This window comes from Prenolepis imparis, unplaced genomic scaffold (genome assembly GCF_030444845.1).
Source record: "Prenolepis imparis isolate NDT839.2.m4 unplaced genomic scaffold, iyPreImpa1.0 SCAF_3, whole genome shotgun sequence".
NCBI lineage: Eukaryota > Metazoa > Arthropoda > Insecta > Hymenoptera > Formicidae > Prenolepis > Prenolepis imparis.
In genome coordinates this window covers 7,495,614-7,520,775 of record NW_028141161.1, presented here as the reverse complement: position 1 = coordinate 7,520,775, position 25,162 = coordinate 7,495,614, and the positions used below count along the sequence as shown (strand labels likewise).

The 25,162-nt window shown below is 35.3% G+C and overlaps 1 protein-coding gene across 4 annotated transcripts in view; it reads left to right on the top strand.

The window, feature by feature from the left end:
* LOC145934366 (kin of IRRE-like protein 1) overlaps nt 1-25,162 on the top strand; it is a 506,904-nt gene that overhangs the window by 389,054 nt on the left and 92,688 nt on the right. For all 4 annotated transcript variants that reach the window (XM_083034727.1, XM_083034729.1, XM_083034728.1 and 1 more), the window contains one exon: nt 19,802-19,912. In XM_083034727.1, the coding sequence (XP_082890853.1) occupies nt 19,802-19,912 (111 nt within the window). The remainder of the gene's footprint in view (nt 1-19,801; nt 19,913-25,162) is intronic.

The window sequence follows — 25,162 nt, the reverse complement described above, 5'->3', positions numbered from 1 at the left end:
CGCAGACACACTTGCTCGTCCACACTAGCGGTTAACGAGGTACTAAGGAATCCGAGGACGGCCATTTGGTGGCTGAAAATTAGACCACTTAGGCTTAAACGATCCTCCGACGATTGCTCACGAGAGTTGCCGTAACTTTTAAGTCTGAGTCCGGACGAAGACACGCTACCGTAATTACGATTCGATTGTGTTATCGAGGCTGGCGGCAGAGAAGACGATATTATCAACTTTTTCCCGAGCACGAAACGAGCGGTTGCATGAGAAAGAGGGCGATGTAAACTTTGTTGTAAGTGCTCGTGTCATTTTTGTATAAAATGTGTTACTCGATACTTCTCTTTCTTTCTTTCTCTTTCTCTTGCTATGCTCTCAATAGTGACGGGGCGTCTACTTTGGTGGAAAAATACAGAAAACTTGGAATTCTCAGGGATTTCTTTTTCACTTTGAAAAATCAGAGAAATCTCATGGAATTTTATTAGAATTGAGAGAGCTTTTTTTTCAATTCATTGTGCCTTGGATCATTTTGTTCTTATATCGCAGACATTTATTGATTAGCCAAGTTAGCGATTTACAAAGATAAATATTTTTTGAAAACAAGACACTTGTTTATTTAAAAATTTTTTTATAACTATTATAATTAAAAAAATAATTACATGTTAACACCTAAATCAAACATATTGTATATTGTCTAAAAATTAACTTTGCGATAATAAATCGTATTAAATGCTAAAAAAACGTAAGCCTTAATATATGTTCTGTATTTTGTTCGACAGATAAATAATTATTTTAAAATATATATTTAATATTAATATTTAATATTAATGAAATATATTCTTGAGGTATGTTCTTCATTATAATTCTTAATAAAAAAAATTAATAAATAAAAATGCAAGTGAAAAATACTTATCTTACAAATAATTTCTTTTCGATACTTTTTAAATTCAACATTTGAAATTTAAGTGGCTCTTCATTTTTCCTTCGCGATCGTACGAGTGGAGAGCATTAGAGAAACGCGAACGATAAAGAAATTTATTTTAAAGAATTGCATTTGCCAAAATTCTTTAATTTCACTTTAAATTCTGAAAAAAATATCTAGGAAATTCTCGGGGAATTTTTTTTTTACAAGATTTAAGTAGACACCGCGAGTGATAAACGTGAGTGGATGGTGAAAGGAAAGCATTTATAATTTCGATTTTTATCTCTACCCCTTTACGTAAGGCAAAGTGCGCGAATATTTATCGCCAAAAACTTTTCTCAAAGAATCACCGATCACACTTTTCCAATATCTCCGAGTCACTCGCACGTCCATTAACGACCGCACCCGACGCGGAAATCGAACATTAATCCGTGGCCAATATCGCGACGATCATAATTCAAATCTCGCAGTCTGATAAAAACAGAACGGTCGGATCCCATTTCATTTCGCGAAAAAAGCCCGGCGTGAAGAGATAAATAGATAGATGGAGACATTTATTTTTAGCGACCGGGGTATAAAAAACCCCGAATCTTTTAAGCGTTTAATGCAGCTGCAACTGAAAAAAAGGACAAGGAGAGAGAGAGAGAGAGAAATATTTAAAAGTTAAAACTCTTTTTTTTTCTTTCCCGTGTGACAGCTCTTTAAGAAGATAATTTTCCATATTTATGTATGAAAAAAATATACAAGGTGTTTCTAAATAAGTGCGAAAATGATTTTTTGTCGAAAGTTACGGGGGAGTTTTCATATAAACATATACTTCTACATCTTTCCCCGAAAAGTTACACTTCTACAAAGGGAAAAGTGAAAATTAGATTTTTAATTTTTTTCTCAAATTTTTTGGACAAGATAAAAAAATGAAATTTGATGGATATTTTACACTAATAAAAAGGATACTCTTAATATTTTAATCTTCCCGTATCGTCACAAGGGGATGAAACTAACAACTCCTATTCAATTTTTTATTAGAACTTTTTAACGGATCGAAATGTGATTATCTAAAAATATGCGTTAGAAAACTTATGATTTCTCTAGAAATTTTTTTATTTCTTCTATTTTTTCCGTAAAATCAATAGTTTTCAAGAAAAAAAATAAGAACCTAATTTTCACTTCCCCCTTTGGAGAAGTGTAACTCTTCAGGGAGGGATATAGGAGTATGTTTATATGAAAAACTCCTCTTAATTTTCGACAAAATCATCTCTTAAAATTTTTCCCACTCATTTAGAAATACCCTGTATATATAATGAAAATTGATTTCTCATCGAAAAAATTTACTTGCACTACGATCAATAATAGATTTCTATCATATTGTACAAGTATTTTCTCCGCGTGTGTAAGAGACAATATAGAGAAAGTTGGAGAGGGAGGTAGGGCGAGAGGGTAGTCACAGATAGAGGCAGAAGATTTAACGAGGATCGCCGGCGTTATATTCGTTTCCGTGTACCTTGCAATTTCCGGGTGTGCCATAATTAAAATGTCGGTCGCTTTGACTTATCGACTTGCGGCGCGGTTCTTTCCTGTGCGCGCAGGAAGAAAAAAGAAGAGGGAAGTACGAATCTCAGACCGAGACAAGGTTCTCTCCAGCGAGGGGGCCGAGGGAGAGGAAAAAAAGTCTCGTCCTTTTCGATCGAGTCTCTCCTTTCACGGAGTTCTGGCCAATCAGCTCCGGCTCTGACCACGTTGCGAGGCAGCATCTCGGGGAAGAGACGCTATAGGAGAGGAGCATGGAAAGATGAAAGACGTTGTTGCGAGGAGATAGATATCCTTTCATCATCGAGAGCCTTCTTTCATATCGAGTTCCATTCGCACACCGTTGACGGAAATATTTTTATTTTCCTTCATCATTTCTCTATCGCGTCCAATTAGTTTCTCCCTCTCATAGTTTCGTTAGAAATCGCCTTTTTATTATCTATCTGGCTCTATATGATATTAAAAATACATACAGGTTATCAATTGTAGTGTTGTCAACTTTGCAGTAGTGTACTGCATATTTTGCTAAGACATTTTTTTAACACACATAAACATATATTTATAATATTTATAATAAATTAATATTTATTAATATTTATAATATTTTAAAATAATTAGATATTTATCTGTTGAATAAAATGTAGAGCATGGATTTAAGGCATTTTTTTAGCATTTAACATCGATTTATTAATCGTAAAATTAATTTGGACAACAAAGCAATATCGCTAAAGAACAAAAATATATATAACAATCACATGTAATTGTTAACTTGGCCAATCAGCGGCTCGCAACATAAAAACAAAATTATCAAAGAGATAGTTTTTAAAAATATTCTTCGAGTTCTAATAAAATTTCATAAAAATTCCCTGATTTCGTTTTGCGATGAAAATCAATACTATGATTAAATATAAGGTTTTTGCCAAATTTGATCGTTTCTAGTCCCCCATTGTTAGCACATTTTACATCCTAAAATTAACTTGCTCCTCGCGACTTAAGTACACGTTGATGAATCCAAAGTCACCTTCTCCGGGCTATTATTTCTCGCTTCTTTCTTTCGGATTAATAACACGTAGGTCGAATAATACCTCGTACCCCCGAAATCGATCAGCGTCGCTAACATGTTCTCTATATGACGAAGAAGAGATAACGGAGGGTGGGTCCGTAAGGTCGTCGAACTCTCTCTTGGTCCGTTATTCGAATATTCGATTAAATGTATCGACGGTATACTCTATAAATGTATATCGATGCGCCCGAGCCCCCATAAATTCCAGGCGATCCTGAAGGATGACACGGATCCCGCTTGTCCCCGTACGTTGCTCGTCGCAAAAACTGCTGGCCGTAAAAATTTAACAAGGGAGCCCTTGGACCACCGGGTTACAGGATTTCGGTGACGCCGATAGCGAAAGAGAGAGAGAGAGAAAGTCAGAGAGAAAGAAAGAGAGCAGTTAGAAGGGATGAAAAGGGAGAAGGAGGAAAGGGAGGGAAGAAAAGTCTCTCATAACTGTTCCAATAATGCGAAATGAAGGATGATTCGTGCAACGGAGTGATATTGAAATCCGTTGGAATCCAATATTTATTATTACCCAAGCACACCCGTAGCGGTATCGTTCCGGCTATTGTCGCCCTTCCTCTCCTCTCCTTGATAAAGTAGTCTCTGCATCTACGGTAGCTGGATTTCCGGGATTCTTCGCTTCCGGTATGTCATCGGATTTCCGCTGGTAATTTACACCTTGAATGATGATCAACACTGTCGTTGCAATCTGTCGAATTTTTTTCAGTCGTTGTTTATAAAAAAAAAGGTATCTCTCTCAAGTTATACATGTGTCTTTCTTTTTTCTTTAAGATAATTACTCTGTTTTGTGCATCGGAAAATATCGCGTAACGCATTCCTTGACGAGCAATATTTTTTGGTGAAATTTTAAAAATATCTTGCAACAAATATAAGAGAGATGATTAATAATACAGAATTAATTCAATTTTGCGAAACTTGGATCGTAATCAGCTGCATGATTTATCACCATTACGTTTATTAAATATCAACACTGTCGTTGCAATCTGTCGAATTTTTTTCAGTCGTTGTTTATAAAAAAAAGGTATCTCTCTCAAGTTATACATGTGTCTTTCTTTTTTCTTTAAGATAATTACTCTGTTTTGTGCATCGGAAAATATCGCGTAACGCATTCCTTGACGAGCAATATTTTTTGGTGAAATTTTAAAAATATCTTGCAACAAATATAAGAGAGATGATTAATAATACAGAATTAATTCAATTTTGCGAAACTTGGATCGTAATCAGCTGCATGATTTATCACCATTACGTTTATTAAATATCAACACTGTCGTTGCAATCTGTCGAATTTTTTTCAGTCGTTGTTTATAAAAAAAAAGGTATCTCTCTCAAGTTATACATGTGTCTTTCTTTTTTCTTTAAGATAATTACTCTGTTTTGTGCATCGGAAAATATCGCGTAACGCATTCCTTGACAAGCAATATTTTTTGGTGAAATTTTAAAACTATCTTGCAACAAATATAAGAGAGATGATTAATAATACAGAATTAATTCAATTTTGCGAGACTTGGATCGTAATCAGCTGCATGATTTATCACCATTACGTTTATTAAATATCAACACTGTCGTTGCAATCTGTCGAATTTTTTTCAGTCGTTGTTTATAAAAAAAAGGTATCTCTCTCAAGTTATACATGTGTCTTTCTTTTTTCTTTAAGATAATTATTCTGTTTTGTGCATCGGAAAATATCGCGTAACGCATTCCTTGACAAGCAATATTTTTTGGTGAAATTTTAAAAATATCTTGCAACAAATATAAGAGAGATGATTAATAATACAGAATTCATTCAATTTTGCGAAACTTGGATCGTAATCAGCTGCATGATTTATCACCGTTACGTTTATTAAATATCAACACTGTCGTTGCAATCTGTCGAATTTTTTTCAGTCGTTGTTTATAAAAAAAAAGGTATCTCTCTCAAGTTATACATGTGTCTTTCTTTTTTCTTTAAGATAATTACTCTGTTTTGTGCATCGGAAAATATCGCGTAACGCATTCCTTGACAAGCAATATTTTTTGGTGAAATTTTAAAACTATCTTGCAACAAATATAAGAGAGATGATTAATAATACAGAATTAATTCAATTTTGCGAGACTTGGATCGTAATCAGCTGCATGATTTATCACCATTACGTTTATTAAATATCAACACTGTCGTTGCAATCTGTCGAATTTTTTTCAGTCGTTGTTTATAAAAAAAAGGTATCTCTCTCAAGTTATACATGTGTCTTTCTTTTTTCTTTAAGATAATTATTCTGTTTTGTGCATCGGAAAATATCGCGTAACGCATTCCTTGACAAGCAATATTTTTTGGTGAAATTTTAAAAATATCTTGCAACAAATATAAGAGAGATGATTAATAATACAGAATTAATTCAATTTTGCGAAACTTGGATCGTAATCAGCTGCATGATTTATCACCGTTACGTTTATTAAATATATTTATTATTATTAATAATCAAATATTTCGTTTTAAAGAAAAGATGGTTTATAAGATCATATTCTATAAAAAAAACAAAAACGATATCAAATTATAAAAAGAAATACAATGTTTGTACGAGAATTTTTTATACGGAGCAGTTGCGTAGAGAAGGCGGTCGGGCGGATCCTAGTTAAAATTTTATCACTGCGATTCAAGCGTTTCTTTGGTTGACCGAAGCCGAATGCGAGAGCGATGGTAATCCCAGATTTCGTCGAAAAAGGAGAACTCGTTGCATTCTCGGTTCCATTTGTGCCTTCTCTCTCTCTTTCTATATATGTATATACATATTTGGCATAAAAACTCGCTCACACATACAATGCTCGCGTACACGGAATATGAAAATGCTTCGCCTGCTTAGGAACGTACTTTGCGAGTGCTGGCATACGAAGTGGCATTCGACAAACATGCCGTGCGGCTTTTCAACTCGCGGGAGCTTGAGGCTCAGCAGGCTTATTCAAATCGACCAGCTCGGCGAGAGAAAAAGGGATGGAATGAGCGGGGGAAATAACGGGGTTCGAGAGAAGGATCGAGAGAGACGCGAAGGATGAAACAGGTTGCCGCGTTTGTTCGTTCGTTTTTTCCTTTTCTTTTTCTATTTCCTTCATCCTCGCATCTGGCCTTATGGTGCTTACGCTTTCCTTTCGGTAAAATACATCGTATCTAGCGAGGCAAAGAGAGAGAGGTCGATTGAAAGACGATTACTCTAGACCGAAAACATGCTCGTCCATGTCCTGTCCTCCTTCGCTTCCAGAACGCGAAGAACGGAAAGATGAGCTATTCTTGAAAACTTCGTCTACGATCGGGCTATTCCAGATGGTGGACGAATTTCGAGATAAAAAGAGAAAATATAAATTGACGCGAAAATAATACGCGAGGAAAGTTTTTCGATTTTCGAGAGTAATTTTTCGTCATCAATATTTGTCTTCGGAGCAATTTTGGATTCTTCCTTTGTACAAAAGTAGTTTAACATTTATGTAGGAGCAATTGCTGTTACCATACTGGGCAAATGGTAATATTGATTCTTAGTAACGAGGAACATGGTTTCAAAAACAGAGTTTCTCGATTGAAAAGAATTTTTAATTTTTCTCCGTCCAAGAGATAAAGAGAGAAAGCAAAAACGTATTCTCGTTCCGAGAATCTACTTTCTAAAATGCGGTTGCCTCCAGCAACAGCATCGTATTCTGCACACACACGCATACACATGTATATACAGGATGTTTAATTTGAATCAATCATCCTTAAAAACTTTTTCATTTTTGATTGTACAATAAAATGTTTCAAAGAAAAATTGTTTGATTTCAAGGAGGACAAAAAATGGCGCTACTGACTTTTTTTAAAGGGCGTTTTTCAAGATCATTTGAAGATCATTTATGTCTTTTTAAATTAAACCACCATATATTTTTTTTTAATAAATCAATTCCTCGTAATTTTCGGCATAAAAAATTATAAGGGTAAGATTGCCAAAAAATGAATAGTTTACGAGATATTTTACATTTAACTTTGACATAATTTATCAAATATTTCGTAAACTATTTATTTTTTGGCTACCTTACTCTTATAACTTTTAATACCAAAAATTATGAGGAATCGATATAAAAAAATATGATGGTTCCATTTAAAGAAACATGAATAATCTTTAAATAACCTTGAAAAATTCTCTTTAAAAAAAAGTCATGGCACCATCTTCTGTCTCCCTTCAAATCAAACAACTTTTGTTTGAAACATTTTATTGTACAATCAAAAATAAAAGTTTTTAGGGGTGATCGATTAAAATGGGACATCCTCTATATATATATATATATATATATATATATATATATATATACCGCGGTTATTTTTTTTCTCCCTCCCCTCTTTCATCCCGCTCGCTCTTGCGAGATACCGCTCGCGAATTTCGTTTCGCAGTCGACTCAGGTGGTCTCGGTCGGACAAGTATTTTAAAACCGCGGCGCGACCCCCGACGATCGAGTACCCGTGCCCAGTTCACCCCCGGTGGCTCGTTTGAATTTTAGAACGATAGTGGAAACTCATGTATCCTCTCGCACGACTCGTGAATTTAACTTTCCGGCGAGCGAGCGAGCGAGCGAGTGGGCTGGCGCGAATTAATTCACGACCTCCTGACGAACCGTTTTCCACCGAGTTATTCCGTTGTATCGTCGGCGCTTGCAACACCCTTCGCCGGTTCTCTCGTCCTCGCGTCTCTCTGTGCGACGATGTCTCGTGTGGCGCCGTTTTGCGACTCCCCATCCCGCGAAACTTGGGAGATATTTCGACGCTTACTAGGGAACCTCGCGAACCCGAAAATTCTGATTTCGAGGAAACTTTACACACATGTGTTGAAAGGGGGAGGGAAGATAAATAGATGGATTTACAAATTTTCAGTTGCTCAAAAACGATCCTAAGGAGTGAAACCACCTCTGTAGAGCGACTCTTTGCTTTTCTCGATATATCGAAAAGCATTCGAGATATCAAAAAATTTTCAACACAAGTCTTATGGTAAAAATATCTCTATTTAACCATATATTAATAAAATTTTGAACAACATTTTTCTAATCTAAGAAAAAGTTATTTTTTCAACATTTTATTAATGTGATTAAATAGAGGTATTTTTACCATGAAACTTTTGTGTAAAACATTTTTTGATATCTCAAATATTTTTTCAATATATAACTTGAAAAATTGTTAAAAATGTGTTAAAAAAACTTTCGAACCGCTCGAAACAAAATACAAAATGCCTTTTTATTCGGAAATCTAAAATATAACAAAAAATGTTCGAGCAGCTATAAAAAAGAGAGGTATAAAGAAATTGTCAAAAACACGCAGTTTTAAATTTCTCTCTAATTATTTTGAACACTTCAATCCTGTCTTTGGATCATTTCTTTAGTCAATATGCTATCAAACAAAATAATTAAAGAGGAATTTAGAAACAAGCTTGTTGTTCCTAATATCTGCCTTTGGCTCTTATTAGCCCTTTTCATACCTAATTTTGTATTTATATATCCAGAGAGCGCCTCTTCAATTCATTATTATAAAAAATTAAAAATATTGTCAGGCGGGTTAATGTATCGTCTCGAAAATAATACAAGGATATTACCGGGGCGAATTTAATTTAATTCCCGTTAGTCTTATACTGAAGAAGGAAGGGTGGAGAACCTCGGAAAACTCCCTACGGGAGAGAAGCGCGGAAGGTTGGTGAGAAAAAAAAACGACTATGGAGGACGAGTTCAGCAGTGACAAGGAACATGAACGATGGACGGGGTGGTGTCGGCGAATTTGAAAATAAAATTTGACATTTTTATTGAAATCCGAGGACGGAGCACTCACCCGCGCCGCGGTATACGTGTAATCCTTCACGTCGCCGTGGGGGAGGAAAGGAAGAAGGGGAAGGTTTAATAGCTCAGTTACGAATGATGGATCTTAACTCGAACGTTCGTGTCGGGCGTAATCCATTAGCGCGCGATTCACTCGCGAAGATAATAGCGCGGCGTTTCGAAAAGAGGGCTTCCGAATTCCTCCCCTTTTTTCAGCACCTCCAATTGAGCTAAACGATGGTTTAAGTGAAACTTTATGACTGGTATATTATCCCTAAAAATGATTATATGTGAGGCGAACAAGCGTTCCAAAGAAGCCGTCAGCAACAGCTGACAACATTTAAAACAAATTGCACAAAAAAAATAAATAGATAAAATTGCTCGTCTCAACATAATATTATGTTTCTAATTATTAATTTACTAGTCTAAAACTTTCATTTAAGCCAATATTTAGCTAAATTAGAGGTGATGAAAAAAAGAAGAGGGGTTTTCTTAGATTGCACTCTCTTCCTTCGCGGGAAATAAAAATAACGATTGGCGGAAATCAAGAGCCCAAGAGAGAATTGCCTTGTTGCTTTCTATCGCGATGAGGAATCGTCGCGCGGCGATGTATATTAAATCTCTGCGAATTGCCGAGTATTATAAAATTGCGCAACTTTGCTCGTTACGAACGATGAATAAACAGAGAAAAAAAAAGAAAATCTCTTTTTCTCTCTCTCTCTCTCTCTCTCTCTCTTTGTGGAGTGTCCATTTAATAACATCGGCGGAAACTTCCCGAACGCGATTCTCCAACTTGTTGACCCAGTCTGCCGATTCTCTCGCGAGCGCGAACTAAGTTTTCGCGATCTCGCTTTTTCCCGCCGCGCGGAAACAGTTTTCATTTAAACCCTTCTGTCAATGAAACGGGGGTGCCCGGGTATCCAAAGCAACTTTAAATAAATGTTAAAAATGTGTCGAAACTTTTCTTCGCCGGAAACAAAATATAAAGGGCCTTTGTATTCTGAAACTTTTTAAAATATAACGGGAAAGAATGTTCGATGTCCAGCAGCTGTTATAAAAAAAAGTTGTCGCAGCGTGCTAAAAACACGCAGTTGGTACCTGGGTACCCATATATTGATGAAAAATAATGGATTGACAGAAGGATTAATCGAGATCTCTGCACTGAAAATGTTGTATTCTCATTTTAAGAATTTCTTGCTTATTTTTAAAATATCCTGTTCTAAAGTAAAGAAGAATCCTCTTATCTTAAGAGGGGAATCCTCTAAAGATTAGTATCAGATATTTCTAATTTATAAAACTATAATATATATTTGAAATGGAATTTACATTAATTGTACTTTTTACTGTACATTTTTTCTATTTTTACATTTCTATTTTAATTAAACATTTTTTATTATAATTTAAACTAAAATTTTTTTATTACAATAACAATTTTATTTTATAGAGCACGATTGAAAGATTACATATGAATTTCTATCTGTTTTTGTTTTGCAAAAAGTTGAATAAAATGAAACAAGGGTTTTGGTACTCTTCATAAAACTATTGAATTTGTTATTAACGAAGAATATATTGATGATTTTAGAAGATGTTCTAGAAACACTTAAGAATATTTGTTAAGAGGGATTTTATAGTATTATACAATCCTTTTATTTCGACAAATTTTTACAATTTTTTTTGGTGTGTGTAATTTTTTAAGAACCTTCAAATTTTTACAGATCAGGAAAAAAAGATCTCTATGTATATTTGACAATTTAATTTCGCAAAATCGTGTAACGAAAAATACATATGATAGAGAAGGATGTAAATTACATATCAACTATTTTTTCCTATTTCTCTTAAAAAGTGAGATTTCAATCTTTGTACATTTCAAGATGTGTCAAGTTTCAACATATTTACGTGTCGCATAAATTTTGATTGATTTAAATTTAATTTGATGAAGATTTAAAAAAGTAATTCATTATTATTATTATATTTAATTCCATTACTACTAATGTATTTAATTCTACTATTATATTAACTCTTCTGTCAAGATTAGAGTAGCCAAAGCAACTTTAAATAAATGTTAGAAATGTGTCGGAACTTTTCTTTGCTCGAAACAAAAATGAAAAACCTCCTAAAATATAATAGGAAAAAATGTTCTATGGCTAGCAGCTCCTATAAAAAAATTATATGTCGAAAACACATAGTAATTATATACATTGATGAAAAGGTGAAAAATTGTGTCTTGACAGAAGGGTTAAAATCCTTAAATCACTTTTTGCGGTAGAGGAAGGGGAAAAACACGGTTTTCTTCTCGAGTGTAAGGGATAGAATTGCATACGGAGAATTTGCGGCTCTCCATGTTGGCGCATTGGTTTAGGCCCTCGTAGCATTATGTAGGTGGTAATTGCTCGAGAATCGATTTAGCCGCTTGCACTCAAGCGACGTCGCCTTAACCAATACAGCACGCCGCGAACGATGATATTCCTGTCGATAGCAATTTAGCCCCGATATATACGAAACGCCGCGTCTTTCCGGTCACCATTCGAGCGAGCTTAAAACGAAAACGACGGAAAAATAATAGGAACAATACGCGACACCAAAACACGATGCGAGAGACGACAAGTTCGATTCGAAGCGAATTTGGAAAATCAGGATTTGTTTTGAATTTTTATCGTTTAATTTTGTGAAATATATATAAATTTTCTCTTATTGTTGGATCCATTATTTCAGATATAAGTCTGTGCATAATTTATTAAATTTTCATCATCCATATCGCTATCGACAATTGTTTTGTATTTCTTATAATTTTGCTCGGATTTATGCATCGCGTTTAATTCTTCTGTCAATATAATTTTCTACCTTCTCATCAATGTATCACATCAGCGATTAAAATTCTTGAGTTTTACTTTTTGAGGGAGAGGAAAAAGAAAAGCAGTTGATTTAATTTCCATTTTTTTTTTACCATTTTATGCACCATTGCATTACATCATTATGCACCAATTTCCCGTCGCACGATTTTGCGAAATTTAATTGTCAAATATACAATAGAGATATCTCTTTTTTCCGATCTATAAAATTCGAAGAGTTTTTTTTAGCTCTTTGACACAATTTCACAGAAATCTCGATTAATCCTTCTGTCAACGCATAATTTTTGCACCTTTTCATCAATGTTTGGGTATCCGGGTAGTAACTGAGCGTTTTCGATACATTTGCACTGCGATAATTTTTTTACAGCAGTTCACTGAGCATCGAACATTCTTTCCCATTATATTTTAAAAGGTTTCCGAATACAAAGGCTCTTTGTATTTTTTTTTTTTTTTATTTCGGACAATTGGAAAAGTTCCGACATATTTTTAACATCTAAAGTTGCTTCCCGTTTATTAACGAAAGAATTAAACATGGAAAATGTGTGGTGGAAGGGGAGGGGAATATTTTCGCGTATAAATTGCTCGAAATGAAACACGCTCTCGGCTCATGCATTTTATTATTGCTACGCGATTAAATGACAAGGTAATCTCTTTCTAGGGGGGCGAACAATAAGGTGAAACGAGACGGAATGTACTTATTTTTATACAGGTTAATGCACCGCGTAACGTATATAATACGGTAAAACGAGACGCGCGATTAAATCCGCGCCCCGGGCAAAAATCCCCGAGTGATCTCAATTAATCATTCGTCTCACTGAAAATTTCAACGTAACGTTCGTCGGTCGCGGAAATGCAAAAAAAAAGGAAGAAAGAGAGGAAGAAGAAAAAATCTACGGAAACGAGCTGGAACATGACAAACGATCCGTTAACTTCTCGTCTCCCCTCTTTCCCTCACCCTCCGCCACCCCTAGGGTTTCTTCACTCGATCGTATTCCCGCGTGCAACTGTAAGTGATATATCCCGCGAAGAAGAGGAAGAAGTAGTAGCAAAAGTAGTGGCTGTACAAGAGAGAGAGAGAGTGAGAGAGAGAGAGAGAGAGATCCGCGCGCGCGGAAGATAAATAATCTCTCGCGGAAATATGTGCGCGACGATAAGGTTTTTCCGAAATGCGGCGGAATAATAAGCGAATATTTTCGTGACACGTAATTTCGTTCGCGAATGCCATCTCGATGCACGATCTGCCCCGTGGGGGAGAGAGGGAGAGAGAGAGCTGTGGCCGGGAATCTCGATAACCACCGCGACCAATCTGCTCCGAACCATGGCCGAGCAGGTCAGTAGGTCGTGTTCCTATATATATAACAATTTCATACATTCCTGCGGCGAGAGAGATCTCTCTCTTCCACAATATAATATATATCTCGATTATACATATATCGATGATGAAATATTGTTTTTTTTTAATTACACACAGAGATGCGCCGCGCACATGTTTGCAACGCGTGTTTTAAATACGTTCCCTCTTGCATATTTTCCCGTTTTATTGGATTTATCGCATTCTTCTAATTACGGACTCTCCCTCTAATAAAATAATAATTTTAATTATATATCCCGTAATATACGAGCGATCGATCTTCGACGTGAGTTCGCGTCCTATTTATATCCCCTTCGCCCCCTCGAATAAATTTCCTCCGATAGAAATTACGAATATGCAGTGTTTGCTGTTATCTAAATAAAATTATGTAGATGATCATCTAGATGAAATTTTGGCGTTATCTTATCTTTATATAGATAATTTAAAAATGTATTATCTATATCTGCATCTTAGATAAAAAAAAGTGTTATCTTTACTAAATTATCTAAAATAATATTTAGATAATTTGATTTAGAGTTTCATAGCACATGAAAATATTTTAAGTATAGTAGAACTTGAGCAGTAAACGATAAAAACTTATAAATAAAAAACTATGAATATATTTTTATATCTCTTTTATAATTTCCATTTTTTTTATTTTACATTACATTTTTATTCATTTACATTTTTTAACTGTGTGTTTACATAAGCGATTTTAAAAATAATATTATCTGGAAGTTATCTAGATGAATCGTCATATAATTTTATCTTTTATCTAGATATATTTAAAACAAAATCATCTTCATCATATCTAAGATGAATTTACATATTTTTATCTCATCTTTATCTAGCTAATTTTAAAATCATCTAAGCACAACACTGCGAATATGCTTCTCGCGTCTGCGTGCTCGCTAGTTTTTTCTATATGTGCTGCGAATTTGTGTAAAAAAAAATAAAAGAAGTGTAATAAAATCGTGACCCCCTGATTGCACGTGGTCGTTTGGGACGCGCGTTTGTGTTCGGCTCGTTACCGCCATTTTCGCGATTTTAGAAGGGCGCGGCTGATTGTAGGATTCGTCGAATCTTTCTTTAATATTGGAATAATGGCCTATTAACGTCCCCGTAATTCTTAAGTATCTCTCCCTATGCACTCTTTTCGTAAATAAAAAGTCGGGCAAACGCGCGTTTTACGCATTTACCGCTGGAAAGTGGCAGAACGCCGTGTTAAAGGGGCACTTTCGAGGTTCCCGGTAAATGCAACTTTCGTGTTGCAAAAATCCGCTGCGGGCCAAATTTTCGAATATTCCGCGCACGCCGATAAACCGAAGATTTCCGCAAAAAAAGAGAAAAAAAATAAATAAAACGCATCGCTCTTTATATCTCTCGGAAAATGTTTTTTCTCTCGACGTGGCGGAAATGCGATCCCGAAATCTTTCTTTCCGCTGGCCTATCTCGACGGGGGAGGAGAAAATTAACTAAATTAAAATTGTGGCGAGCACGTACATATATACACACCACTTTGGCTTTTCGCTCATTTTCCGATCACTTCCGAAATTATCGAAGCGGTCGAAACAAGAACCCATTGATTACAGAATTGCCATTACAGCCTCCATCCAGTTCGATCTCTTCCGCCGATCTCGGTTCTTGATTCCATCCACAGCGCGGAATTGAAAATTGCAATTTAAAATCCGGATGCAGTTTGCTCGAAATTTTAGTATAATTAATTAATTTGTCGAAATACACGAAAAAAATATATTAGCTACCATAGCTAAATTATAAGGTCCCTAAATTACTATTAAAATTAAAATATTAGCTACGATAATTAAATTTTAGAAGTGTCCCTAAAGTTATAATTAAAATTAAAATATTAGCTATTATAGCTAAAATTTAGGCGTGATAGGTAATTTTCAGATGTCTCTATATTACGTCTGAAATTTAATTTATTACATTATACATTTTCAGCTATGATAATTAATATTTTGATTTTAATTACAATATAATTTTAAGGACATTTCTTCAGGGATAGCTAAATTTCAGGTGTAATATAGGAACATCTAAAATTGAAGTATGCTAACTAATATATTTTTTTCTGTGTATATTATATCTTACATGATTTTTCAAACGTACATTTATACGAGACATATTATTTATGCTAAAGGCAAATGCATGCACGTAACCAGAGCAGGCAAATTAGACTCGATATTTGCGGAAGCGAACTATGTTACACGTGTACGACATTGCACGCAAAACTACTAGACTCCCTGTTTGCAGAAACGCGGCGGACGGCTACTTCGATCTCCGAAGCGGCGCGTTGTATCTATAACTACCGACTTTCTCTCTCTCTCTCTCTCTCTACTCGCGCGTTACTCTAGGATTACATTTTGCCTGGGAGCGATACTTCTCTGAGATACACTTGCGCGTGTGTATAACTTCTGATTAGTATCGCGCGCGGTATCGATCTTCGTGTTACTCGCTGAAGTAGGTAATCTATGCATCGCGCAAAATATATCGTTTGCTTTTGCAAACTTGTATTAGAGGCAAAAGTGATAAGAATATAAAAATGCGTAATATATCGCCTTATCGAAATATTCCATTATTTAAATCTAAATGTAAATGTAGAAAGGAATCTTATATATACATGAAAAGGCACATATATATTTTAATATTTTATTTTCCCAATTTTGTACGTCAAAATATATGTATATGCGCGACGTGTAAAAGACGTGCGATTAATAAATCTAATATCTAGTTATATTGTGTGATTAAACTCCGCTCGTAGGAATAAACTAGAACGAGAGACGAAATTCAGTTTCCTTTCTCTCGGGGCTCCATCCGGGGCTCTCGTCAAATCAATTCGCCATGTGACGCGATGGTACCCCCGATAAACTTTATTTCTTCGCAATACGTCGCGATCGTTAATTGCTTAATTTCAGATTTTACTCGTTCGGTCCTGATTTTACTCTCGACTGATTAAACTCGATAACGAAATCTATGGCGAATAAATTTTGCGTGTCCCTCCCGCCGAACGAAAACCGATTTTGATTTGTAGATTGGCGAATAATTCCGCCGAATCTCTCTGAACTTTTCCGATCTTTTTTTGCATCGCAAAATTGGTCTAATGAAAAAGAAAATATGTCAGAATAAAATAATAGACCTCAAAAATGTCAGATATTATTGTTTTTTATATTTATTACGATTTTTATATTTTTTCACGATGAAGCAAAGCGGACATCACTCTGTTTTATTGTAAAAAATAATAATAAATAATAATATATATTATTAATATATTTAATAAATATTTAATAAATTTTTTAATAATAAATAATAAAAATTAATATATACTATTACTAAATTTTTAAATAATAAATAATAAAATATAATATACAATAATAAAAATAATATATTGATTTATTCATCGGCGGTCCCTATGTCGAGTCAAGTGTTGTAGATAATTTGATAAACAAAACTTTCCCCGTCGAAATATATAAAGGGATTGTCGAGTGATTGGAATCGATTGCGGAGAGACACAGAACGGAGAGGATGTATCGTGTGTATCATTTTGGATGGCGCAAAAGTGCGGCGAAATATCGCCCTCGGAGCTTTCATCGGTAGAAATTAAGCTCCCCGGAGGAAAGGGGTGTCATCGCCCGTCGTAGATTGCTCCGGATGATGCACGATACGTTATGAGCCTCATTTAATTTGCTGTCGGATACGCAGCTTTTACGAGGTAAATTGCGAGAAATTATCGACGACGACACCGCTAACCCGAATATCACCGTGCTCGTCAGCCAGATGTGACGTTTAATTATTATTATACGTGTCAATTGCATTACGCGTGATTTGGAAGTGTATAGGAGCAACGTCCATCTTCCTTTCTTATCCCCGTAATTAATTGAATTTAAGTAATACATTATATATTTTAAAATATATTAAATATAAATATTAATATTAAAAAAATATTGTCATTTTTGTAGTAATTCAATTCTTTAATGATGTCAAAAGAAATAGACAGAATTTATAATTAATTAAACCAAAAGTAATATATTATATATTAATATAAATTAAATATTAATTAAATATTAATAAATATAAATATTAGTATTTTAAAAATATTGTCACTTTCACATGTAATTCAATTCTTTGATGATGTAAAAAAATGAAAGCTATTGAAAAATCGAAGATTATATTACACGATTAATCACGTGAAGTATGACGTTATAGCAATAATATTCGGTACAATTTTTGATATAATTCACGAATGGAATAATTTATTGGCCGCTCTTTGTACAGATATTACGAAATGCAATTAGGAGAAGTTTGTAAGAAAATGTATAGATATATATGTATATACATATTAAATATTGCGCGCGGTATACGTGCATTTGCAATTTTACAAATTCCTAAGGGCGCGATACCAAAGGAAAGGACGTACTTGAGGAAAATGAATTGGAAACGAATAGCAACATCGAGAAAAGCAATTCGCACGCTCTTGCGCATCGACTTTGATGCGAATTTAATTAATCTACGCCCGGGGAGCTTAGTCCGTGCGCGCGCAGCATCAAACGAGCTTAACACAGGGGGCTTTTCGCGAGACGTTTTCTATGTGAAAATCCCTACAGTGATATCTTCTCAACGTTCATCCCTCCCCGTTCTCTCGGGGAGACCCGTCTGAAAAATCCGGAGTGAAAAAAAAAAAAGGGAAAGAAATCAAAAAGTTGTACTGGGGAGGATCGGGAAATCGGAGCGAAATGCCACGTCGTCGACAATAAAAGGGCGCCAAAATAGAGAGAGAGGGAGATGCGCTGGTCACCTCGATTGATTGGCACGTTGACGTGCGCGGCCACGATGAATGACGCTTTATTTTCCACGGTACACCCCGATTATGGATTGAAAAGCGGCCATAAATCCTCGTGAATACTTTACAGGTATACGTTCCGGCAGGTGAAACGGGGGGGTTGAAACTGAGGAGGGGGGAGGGAGAGGAAGGGTGGATTTTCCGGGTGGAAAAAGAAGGGAAAAAAGGAGAGGAAGGTGTTGGCGGATGATGTTACGGTCGAAAATTGAATTCGAGTCGAAAACGCGGTTCGCGATTAAGTGCTTTCGTCAGGTAGCGTGTAACTACAATATAAAAACGTTATTATTCTCGATTTTTGATAGAGCACGGAGCCTCTTGAGATTGCTATGATTGCGCGAATAGCGAATTTAAACAATTTTTTTCCTTCCGAATTGATTCTAGAACAATTCACGAAAGAGAGAAACTTTGAAAGTACCTTGAAATAAAATTCGCGGATGAATCATATTTTATAAGCCGGTAGATACACATCTCTTTCTGATGAATCGCGCATAGGGATTCGAGCGATATTTCGAAAGAGAGGAGACTGCATTTTCATACATAAATATATCCTATATTGTCGACTCGCGGAATAAATTCGTCATTTTTTATCCGATACTAACAATATTCGCGCTAAAACAGTAAATTCCATATTAGAGGTAACGTCAGGGGAGCTGCTTTTAAATTAGAAGAAGCTGGTGAAACATCGATGTGTGTGTATGTGTGCACATATGCACTTGCAGAGAAAATTAGTTGAAATTAGCAAACAAAAGCCAAAACGCGGCGCCTGAGGCCGCATAATTTACGAAAGAAACTGAACGTAGAGAATGAAACGGGGATATTGGAGGGAGAAAAGGCGAGAGTACCATAACCACGTTGATAAAATGCCGTTCGACGTATGCGCGTAACTTGCAAAATAATGGAAAAAAGCAAGAGAAATATCCCGGCGGCCTCGGGTTTATCCGACTCCGCTCCGATTTCACCGAGAGGGCGGCGAATATTCCGCGAAAAAATATCGCCGCGCTTAATCCGCCAACGATCATAGCAATATATGCCCGGGCCCCGATAATATGCATCTCTTATACGCCGAATTTGTACCAAATACAGAGGAGCGAAACACAGAGTGACACGGCCGTGTGCATAATTCAAGTGACGTGAATCTTCAGTACGAAAACATCTTCTAAAAATTTCGCTAAACATTTAATAAACCTGTAAAAAATTTTTTAAATCGATCAAATAACATTTTTAAAAGAAGATAAGAATTTTTAGGATCTGGTGTATCTTTAAACGCGCGTTTATTAATTCATAACATATGTTTAGCTTTTTATCTATGCAAGGAGTTGCATAGATGGCCGCGATTTTTTATACATGTACAATATATATACATATATATATATGTTTTTTATTTTCCTCTATTTCTGTCTCGCGACGTGTGGCACTTATATACAAATTCTCCTTCCTATTGCAGTTCCGCCGGAGCAGCCAACCATCTTGGATCGGTGGGGTCGCATCTTGAACGGCACAGCTGGCCCTTACGAGGAGGGCGATGCACCGTATCTCACGTGTCGCGTCACGGGCGGTAAGCTGGCACAAAATACAGTAATATAATATGTATACGCTGAGAAACGTTTATCTGCGTCCCCGCTAACTGCGCCCGACACATCTGCACTCGGCTACATACACGAGGTGTCCCGAACGAGCCAAACTTTTCGTCTACGGCCTCGATCGATTTAGAGTCTTCGACATTTTCCTTAAAAAAAAAAAAAAAAAAAAAGATTAAATTGTATAGTCTTCAAAATATTTAGAAAAGATTGAAGGTATTGGAAGAGGATTTTTTATACGATTTACATTTGCGATTATTTCCATTAATGATCATTTTGATTAAATATTTTAATCACTACCTCGTGAAACCGGAAATTTTGATACACATGTAGGGGGATAAATAGATGAATTTTGAAATTTTTAGTTGCGATTCAAAAATGATTCTAAGGGATGAACTTCATATTGTTTTTTGCTTTTCTCGATATATTTCGAGAAATATTCGTGATAACAAAAAATATTTTATGGTAAGAACATCTTTATTTAATCACATTAATAATATTTTGCAAAAATAATTTTTATAAAATTTAATAATTTAATACAATTATTTTTAAAATCTTTAAAAAAAATTATTTCTCCAAAATTTTATTAATAGAGATATTTTTACCATGAAACTTTTACATAAAACATTTTTTGCTATGTCGAATTTTCGAGACATTGCTATATTCGATAGTTTCACCCCTTACATTCGTTTTCAGGCCGCAACTAAAAATTTCTAAATTCATCAATTCCCTCCCCCCCCCCCACATGCGTGTATAAATTTTCATCGAAATCAGAATTTTCGGGGGTTCTTCCTTGAAAGAATAAATCAGCGCGCGGATACATCTCATTTCGGGGAGAGAATTCTTTCCCGATTCAATCCCCGTCTCGGAGGAAGAAGAAGCCTCTCCTCCCGAGTCGCGGCGCATTTCCGAGCGAAAGGTCGTCGCTCGCGGCGAACCTCGCCGCGAAATCGTTTGCGGAAACTTCGATCGCAGAGTCGTTGGTGTCACCGGTTATTAGATCAGCCAACTTTTTATCGGCCGTCATGGCTAAGTGAAAAGTTCAGCGAGAGAGAGAGAGAGACTCTCCCCTGGCCTGCGGTGGACGAAGAGGGGTGAAGGGGGGCACGAGGGAGTCTCCCCAACCCCCTTTTCACCCCCCAAGTGGCGCGTTTCCCGCTGTTTACTTTAGCAACTGGATCTAAATTTCTGTTTATAACTGCGGCGCAACTTCTTCGACGGGGCCCGCGCCTTAAAAGATTATTTCCGATCCTTCCCTCGCGTCTTCGACCCTCCTTGCTTGCGTGCCGTCTATTCTCGATGCCGTCTGATGGAGAAGAGGCAGGCAGCATCCTTCGTGCTTTCGGCGTGATTAAGCATCGCGCATCTTTCGCGTCGGGCTGGAAAATAGGGTTGAAAAAGGAGGGAGGGGGAAGAAGGGGATGAAACGTCGTTGAGGATCCTTAAGTCGCGTCGCGCGCGGGCAAAATTTTCGACAAACTCGACTCGCGCATCCGCATCCCGTTTGAATATTCATTATACCGCTCCTGTCGCGTTGTGCGTCTCTCTTTCCGCTCTCTCATCGTTATTTAATTGTTTCAATCAAGAACTCGTATAAACGCGCAGATATTCGGGGATGCAGCGGATTATAATTTGAGGATTTGCAAATTAATTACGATTTAGAATTTATTACTCGCCATCTTTCGCCGAGAGAGAGAGAGAGAGAAAGTTTACTCTTCGTGTAAATTGACAGCGCCTTGAGCATTTTAAGGGAATGCTTTTATCGGAGATGTTTATCAGCTGTTTTATTCGCCATGTCATTTGGCATTGTTATGTCACATTTACATGAATAATTATACATGACTCAGGTCTGTCTACATGATTTTGTGGTCTGCAAAAGAGGAATTTCTTATAATTTTTTATGCACAAACCTCGTCAGGTTTTTGAGAAAAATGGGATTAAAATCGGCAAAAACGCGTTTTTTACTATCTTTGAAAATTTTTAATATAAAAATATCGGATCTTTTAAAGTATCATCAATTTATGGATCGATTATTTTACCTGCGATAAAAGATTCGATATTTTTATATTAAAGTACAATGTTCAAGAGCTTTCATTTAAACCCTCTCCGAAGTTTCTTGCACATTAGATTCTCCTGCAACAAATTTTCCAAATATGATTAAAAAAAACGCTTTTTGGAAAGTTTCAACCTTATTTTCTCGAAAACCTGACGTGACTAAAAACTATAGAAAACCACTCTTCTGTTCCAGACCGCGGAATAAAATTATGCAGACCCATGTTACGAATCACCGTGTTAAATGTTCCGTTTTTTATGTTTATCACGGCTCGATCGTTTCGACGATCAGGGAAAGAAAATTCGTTTCCTTCCACGAAATGCGCAAATATGTCGAATGTAATCTGTCAACGACAAATTCCTATCGAATCGTGTCCGTCCATCGGTGAACAGCGTTATACATCACGAGATATCGTCCATCCTTTCTGTACGTTCGTTAAAAGCGAAACAAAAAAAGACGGAGAGAATGAAGAGAGAGAGAGAGAGAGAGAGAGAGAGAGAGAGAGAGAGAGAGAGAGAGAGAGAGAGAGAGAGAGAGGAGGTTTCGTTACTGCGAGAGGAGATGAATTCCGTTGTTAGAACCGCTCGATTCTCGAACAATCATATTAGTTATCGTTGTCAAATGCCGGGCAATGGATAACGGCGATTCGCCGATGTGCCCTTGTTCATCGGCGAGTCCCGTTTCGACGGATATATCGAAATATATATATGTATACGTATAGCCGGGGAATATTGCCGTATGCAGATTCAATGGGAATTGCATTCGCGTTGCGCATCGATCAAACGCACTGCGGCGTATAAATTGAATATCGAGAAGATCGGCTTATCCTTAACAATACGTTCAACGTCGCGCCGAAGATCCTTTCGCCGGTGAATCCGCCGTTTTAATTTAATTGTAAATAACGCTTACGAAAGGAGAGAGGGAGAAAGATCCAATCTCATATCGCGATCAAGAACGAAACGGACATTTCTTCTTTTTTCTTTTTTTTTTTATCCGCCTTTTCTATTTTTAATCGAGCTAGCAGATTTTACGATTCGATTCGCGGCCGCGACGTAGAATGCGACGCGGACATATAATACGAGCATTAAATGTCAAGCGGAGTCTTTTGCCAGGCAGAGGGAACAAAGCGCGCGAGTGAAGAGGAAGAGGAAGAGAGAGAAAGAGTCACGTGTTTTTATTTAAAATTAAAAGCTCGCGCTTGTTAAAACGATCGGGACGACGTTCCCGCTTGTAAGTGACAGGCTGACACGAAATATCCCGCTCCGCAGGGACCTTTTTTCCGCGAACGAACGTGCGTAATTTGCGTAGTTATCAAAACGCCGAAAACAGATACGCGTGGAGGAGAAAAGGATATTTTATATAAAATATAGTTTTTTTATATACGTATATATGTATCTATATACGTGGGCGTCCACAGGGGGGACAAGAAGGAGCATTTGCTCTCCCTTTGAATAAATGAATTTATTTGCACATTTAATATAAAATAATAAAAATAATAAAAATAATAAAATTAAAAAATTAAAAAAATATTTTAAAAATTAAAAAAACGCAAAGAAAATTTTTTTTCACATATACCTACCTTGTCGCGGTGAGAAAACTTTTATGACCAAAAGATGTATGAATTTAAAAAATTAAGTATTCTAATTTTGGAAGAAATTTTGAATCATGCTCTCCTCCTGAAAAAAACTCTGCGGACGCTCTTGTATATATATACAAAAAATGTTTTGCACAAAAATTGCTCGACTTTAAGGAGATACTTATAAAACAGAAGCCTCCCAGCAGCACTTTCCAAGATACACGAGCACATTCCCTTTTATCAGCTTTTAAATTATTTTCACACATTATTTTCATAATTATTTTCACTTTTTCTACTATCTCTTAGGGTGAGTAATTCATTTTTATCTCATTAAAGTGATTTAATATGCAATTATTATGCAATAATAATTATTGAATATTATTACCTAAAAGCACAAATAAAATTTAATTTGAGCAGAAAGTATCTTTCTCGATAATATTTATAGAACACTATTTTAAAATGTATAAAAAATTGTACAATTCACGAAAAAATCAAGAAAACCCTTAATTAATATGTATGGATCATTTTGTCTCGATGAATCATAGAACTTTTGTTTAAAAAATATCGATTTTTAAGAAAAGTGATAATTAGTGAATTTCTCAAAAATGACTTAAAGTCAAATTTTTTTGTAAAAAGCATAGAAAAAAATATTTAGATATATATACATATTGTATGTGTGTGTACAATGACCGGCAAAAATAAAAAGCCACCTCATCTATAAGACTGATTTGATTCATAAAGGTAAAAAGAAAATATGTTACAGGTTTTTTATAACTAAAATTGAAAATTTATTAATTAATTAAGTTTTTAATTAAAAGGAATCATTTTTATTACTATATTTATTTCTAAACAATCATATATTTAAGAATGACAAAATTATGAATCTGGATTCATAACATTTGAAAAATTTAATTGAAAGCATACTAAAAAGACTTCAAAAAGTTATTGAGGCTAAAGAAAATCATATTAACTATTAATTAAAATAATATTGTTATTTATTTAAATTAAAATATATTTTAATTAAAATTATTATAATTATTATAATATTATAAATATTATAACTAAATTAAAACATATAGAAGGAGGTTTGTAATGACGACCAAAAACTGGACTAATTTGAATTCATTTATTAGATAAAATTCATAACGTTTCGACCTTAGGTTTAGGTCATTATCAAATGTGAAAGTCAGATGTATTATTTACATCGCATATACCATTTATATAATGGCTTTTCAATTGACACCGTAAATAATACATCTGACTTTCACATTTGATAATGACCTAAACCTAAGGTCGAAACGTTATGAATTTTATCTAATAAATGAATTCAAATTAGTCCAGTTTTTGGTCGTCATTACAAACCTCCTTCTATATTCTTTACGACTGGCGAATTTAAAAAAAAATATATTATTATTATTTTTAAAAAAAAATATATATTATTATTATTAAATTAAAACATATTTCCTTAACTTGTTTTTTTATTTTGTCACTCTTAAATATACGATTGTTTTTAGAAATAAAAAAGATTCCTTTTTAATCAAAAATACTTAATTAATAACTTTCAATTATGAAAAACTTGTAACATATTCTTTTACCTTT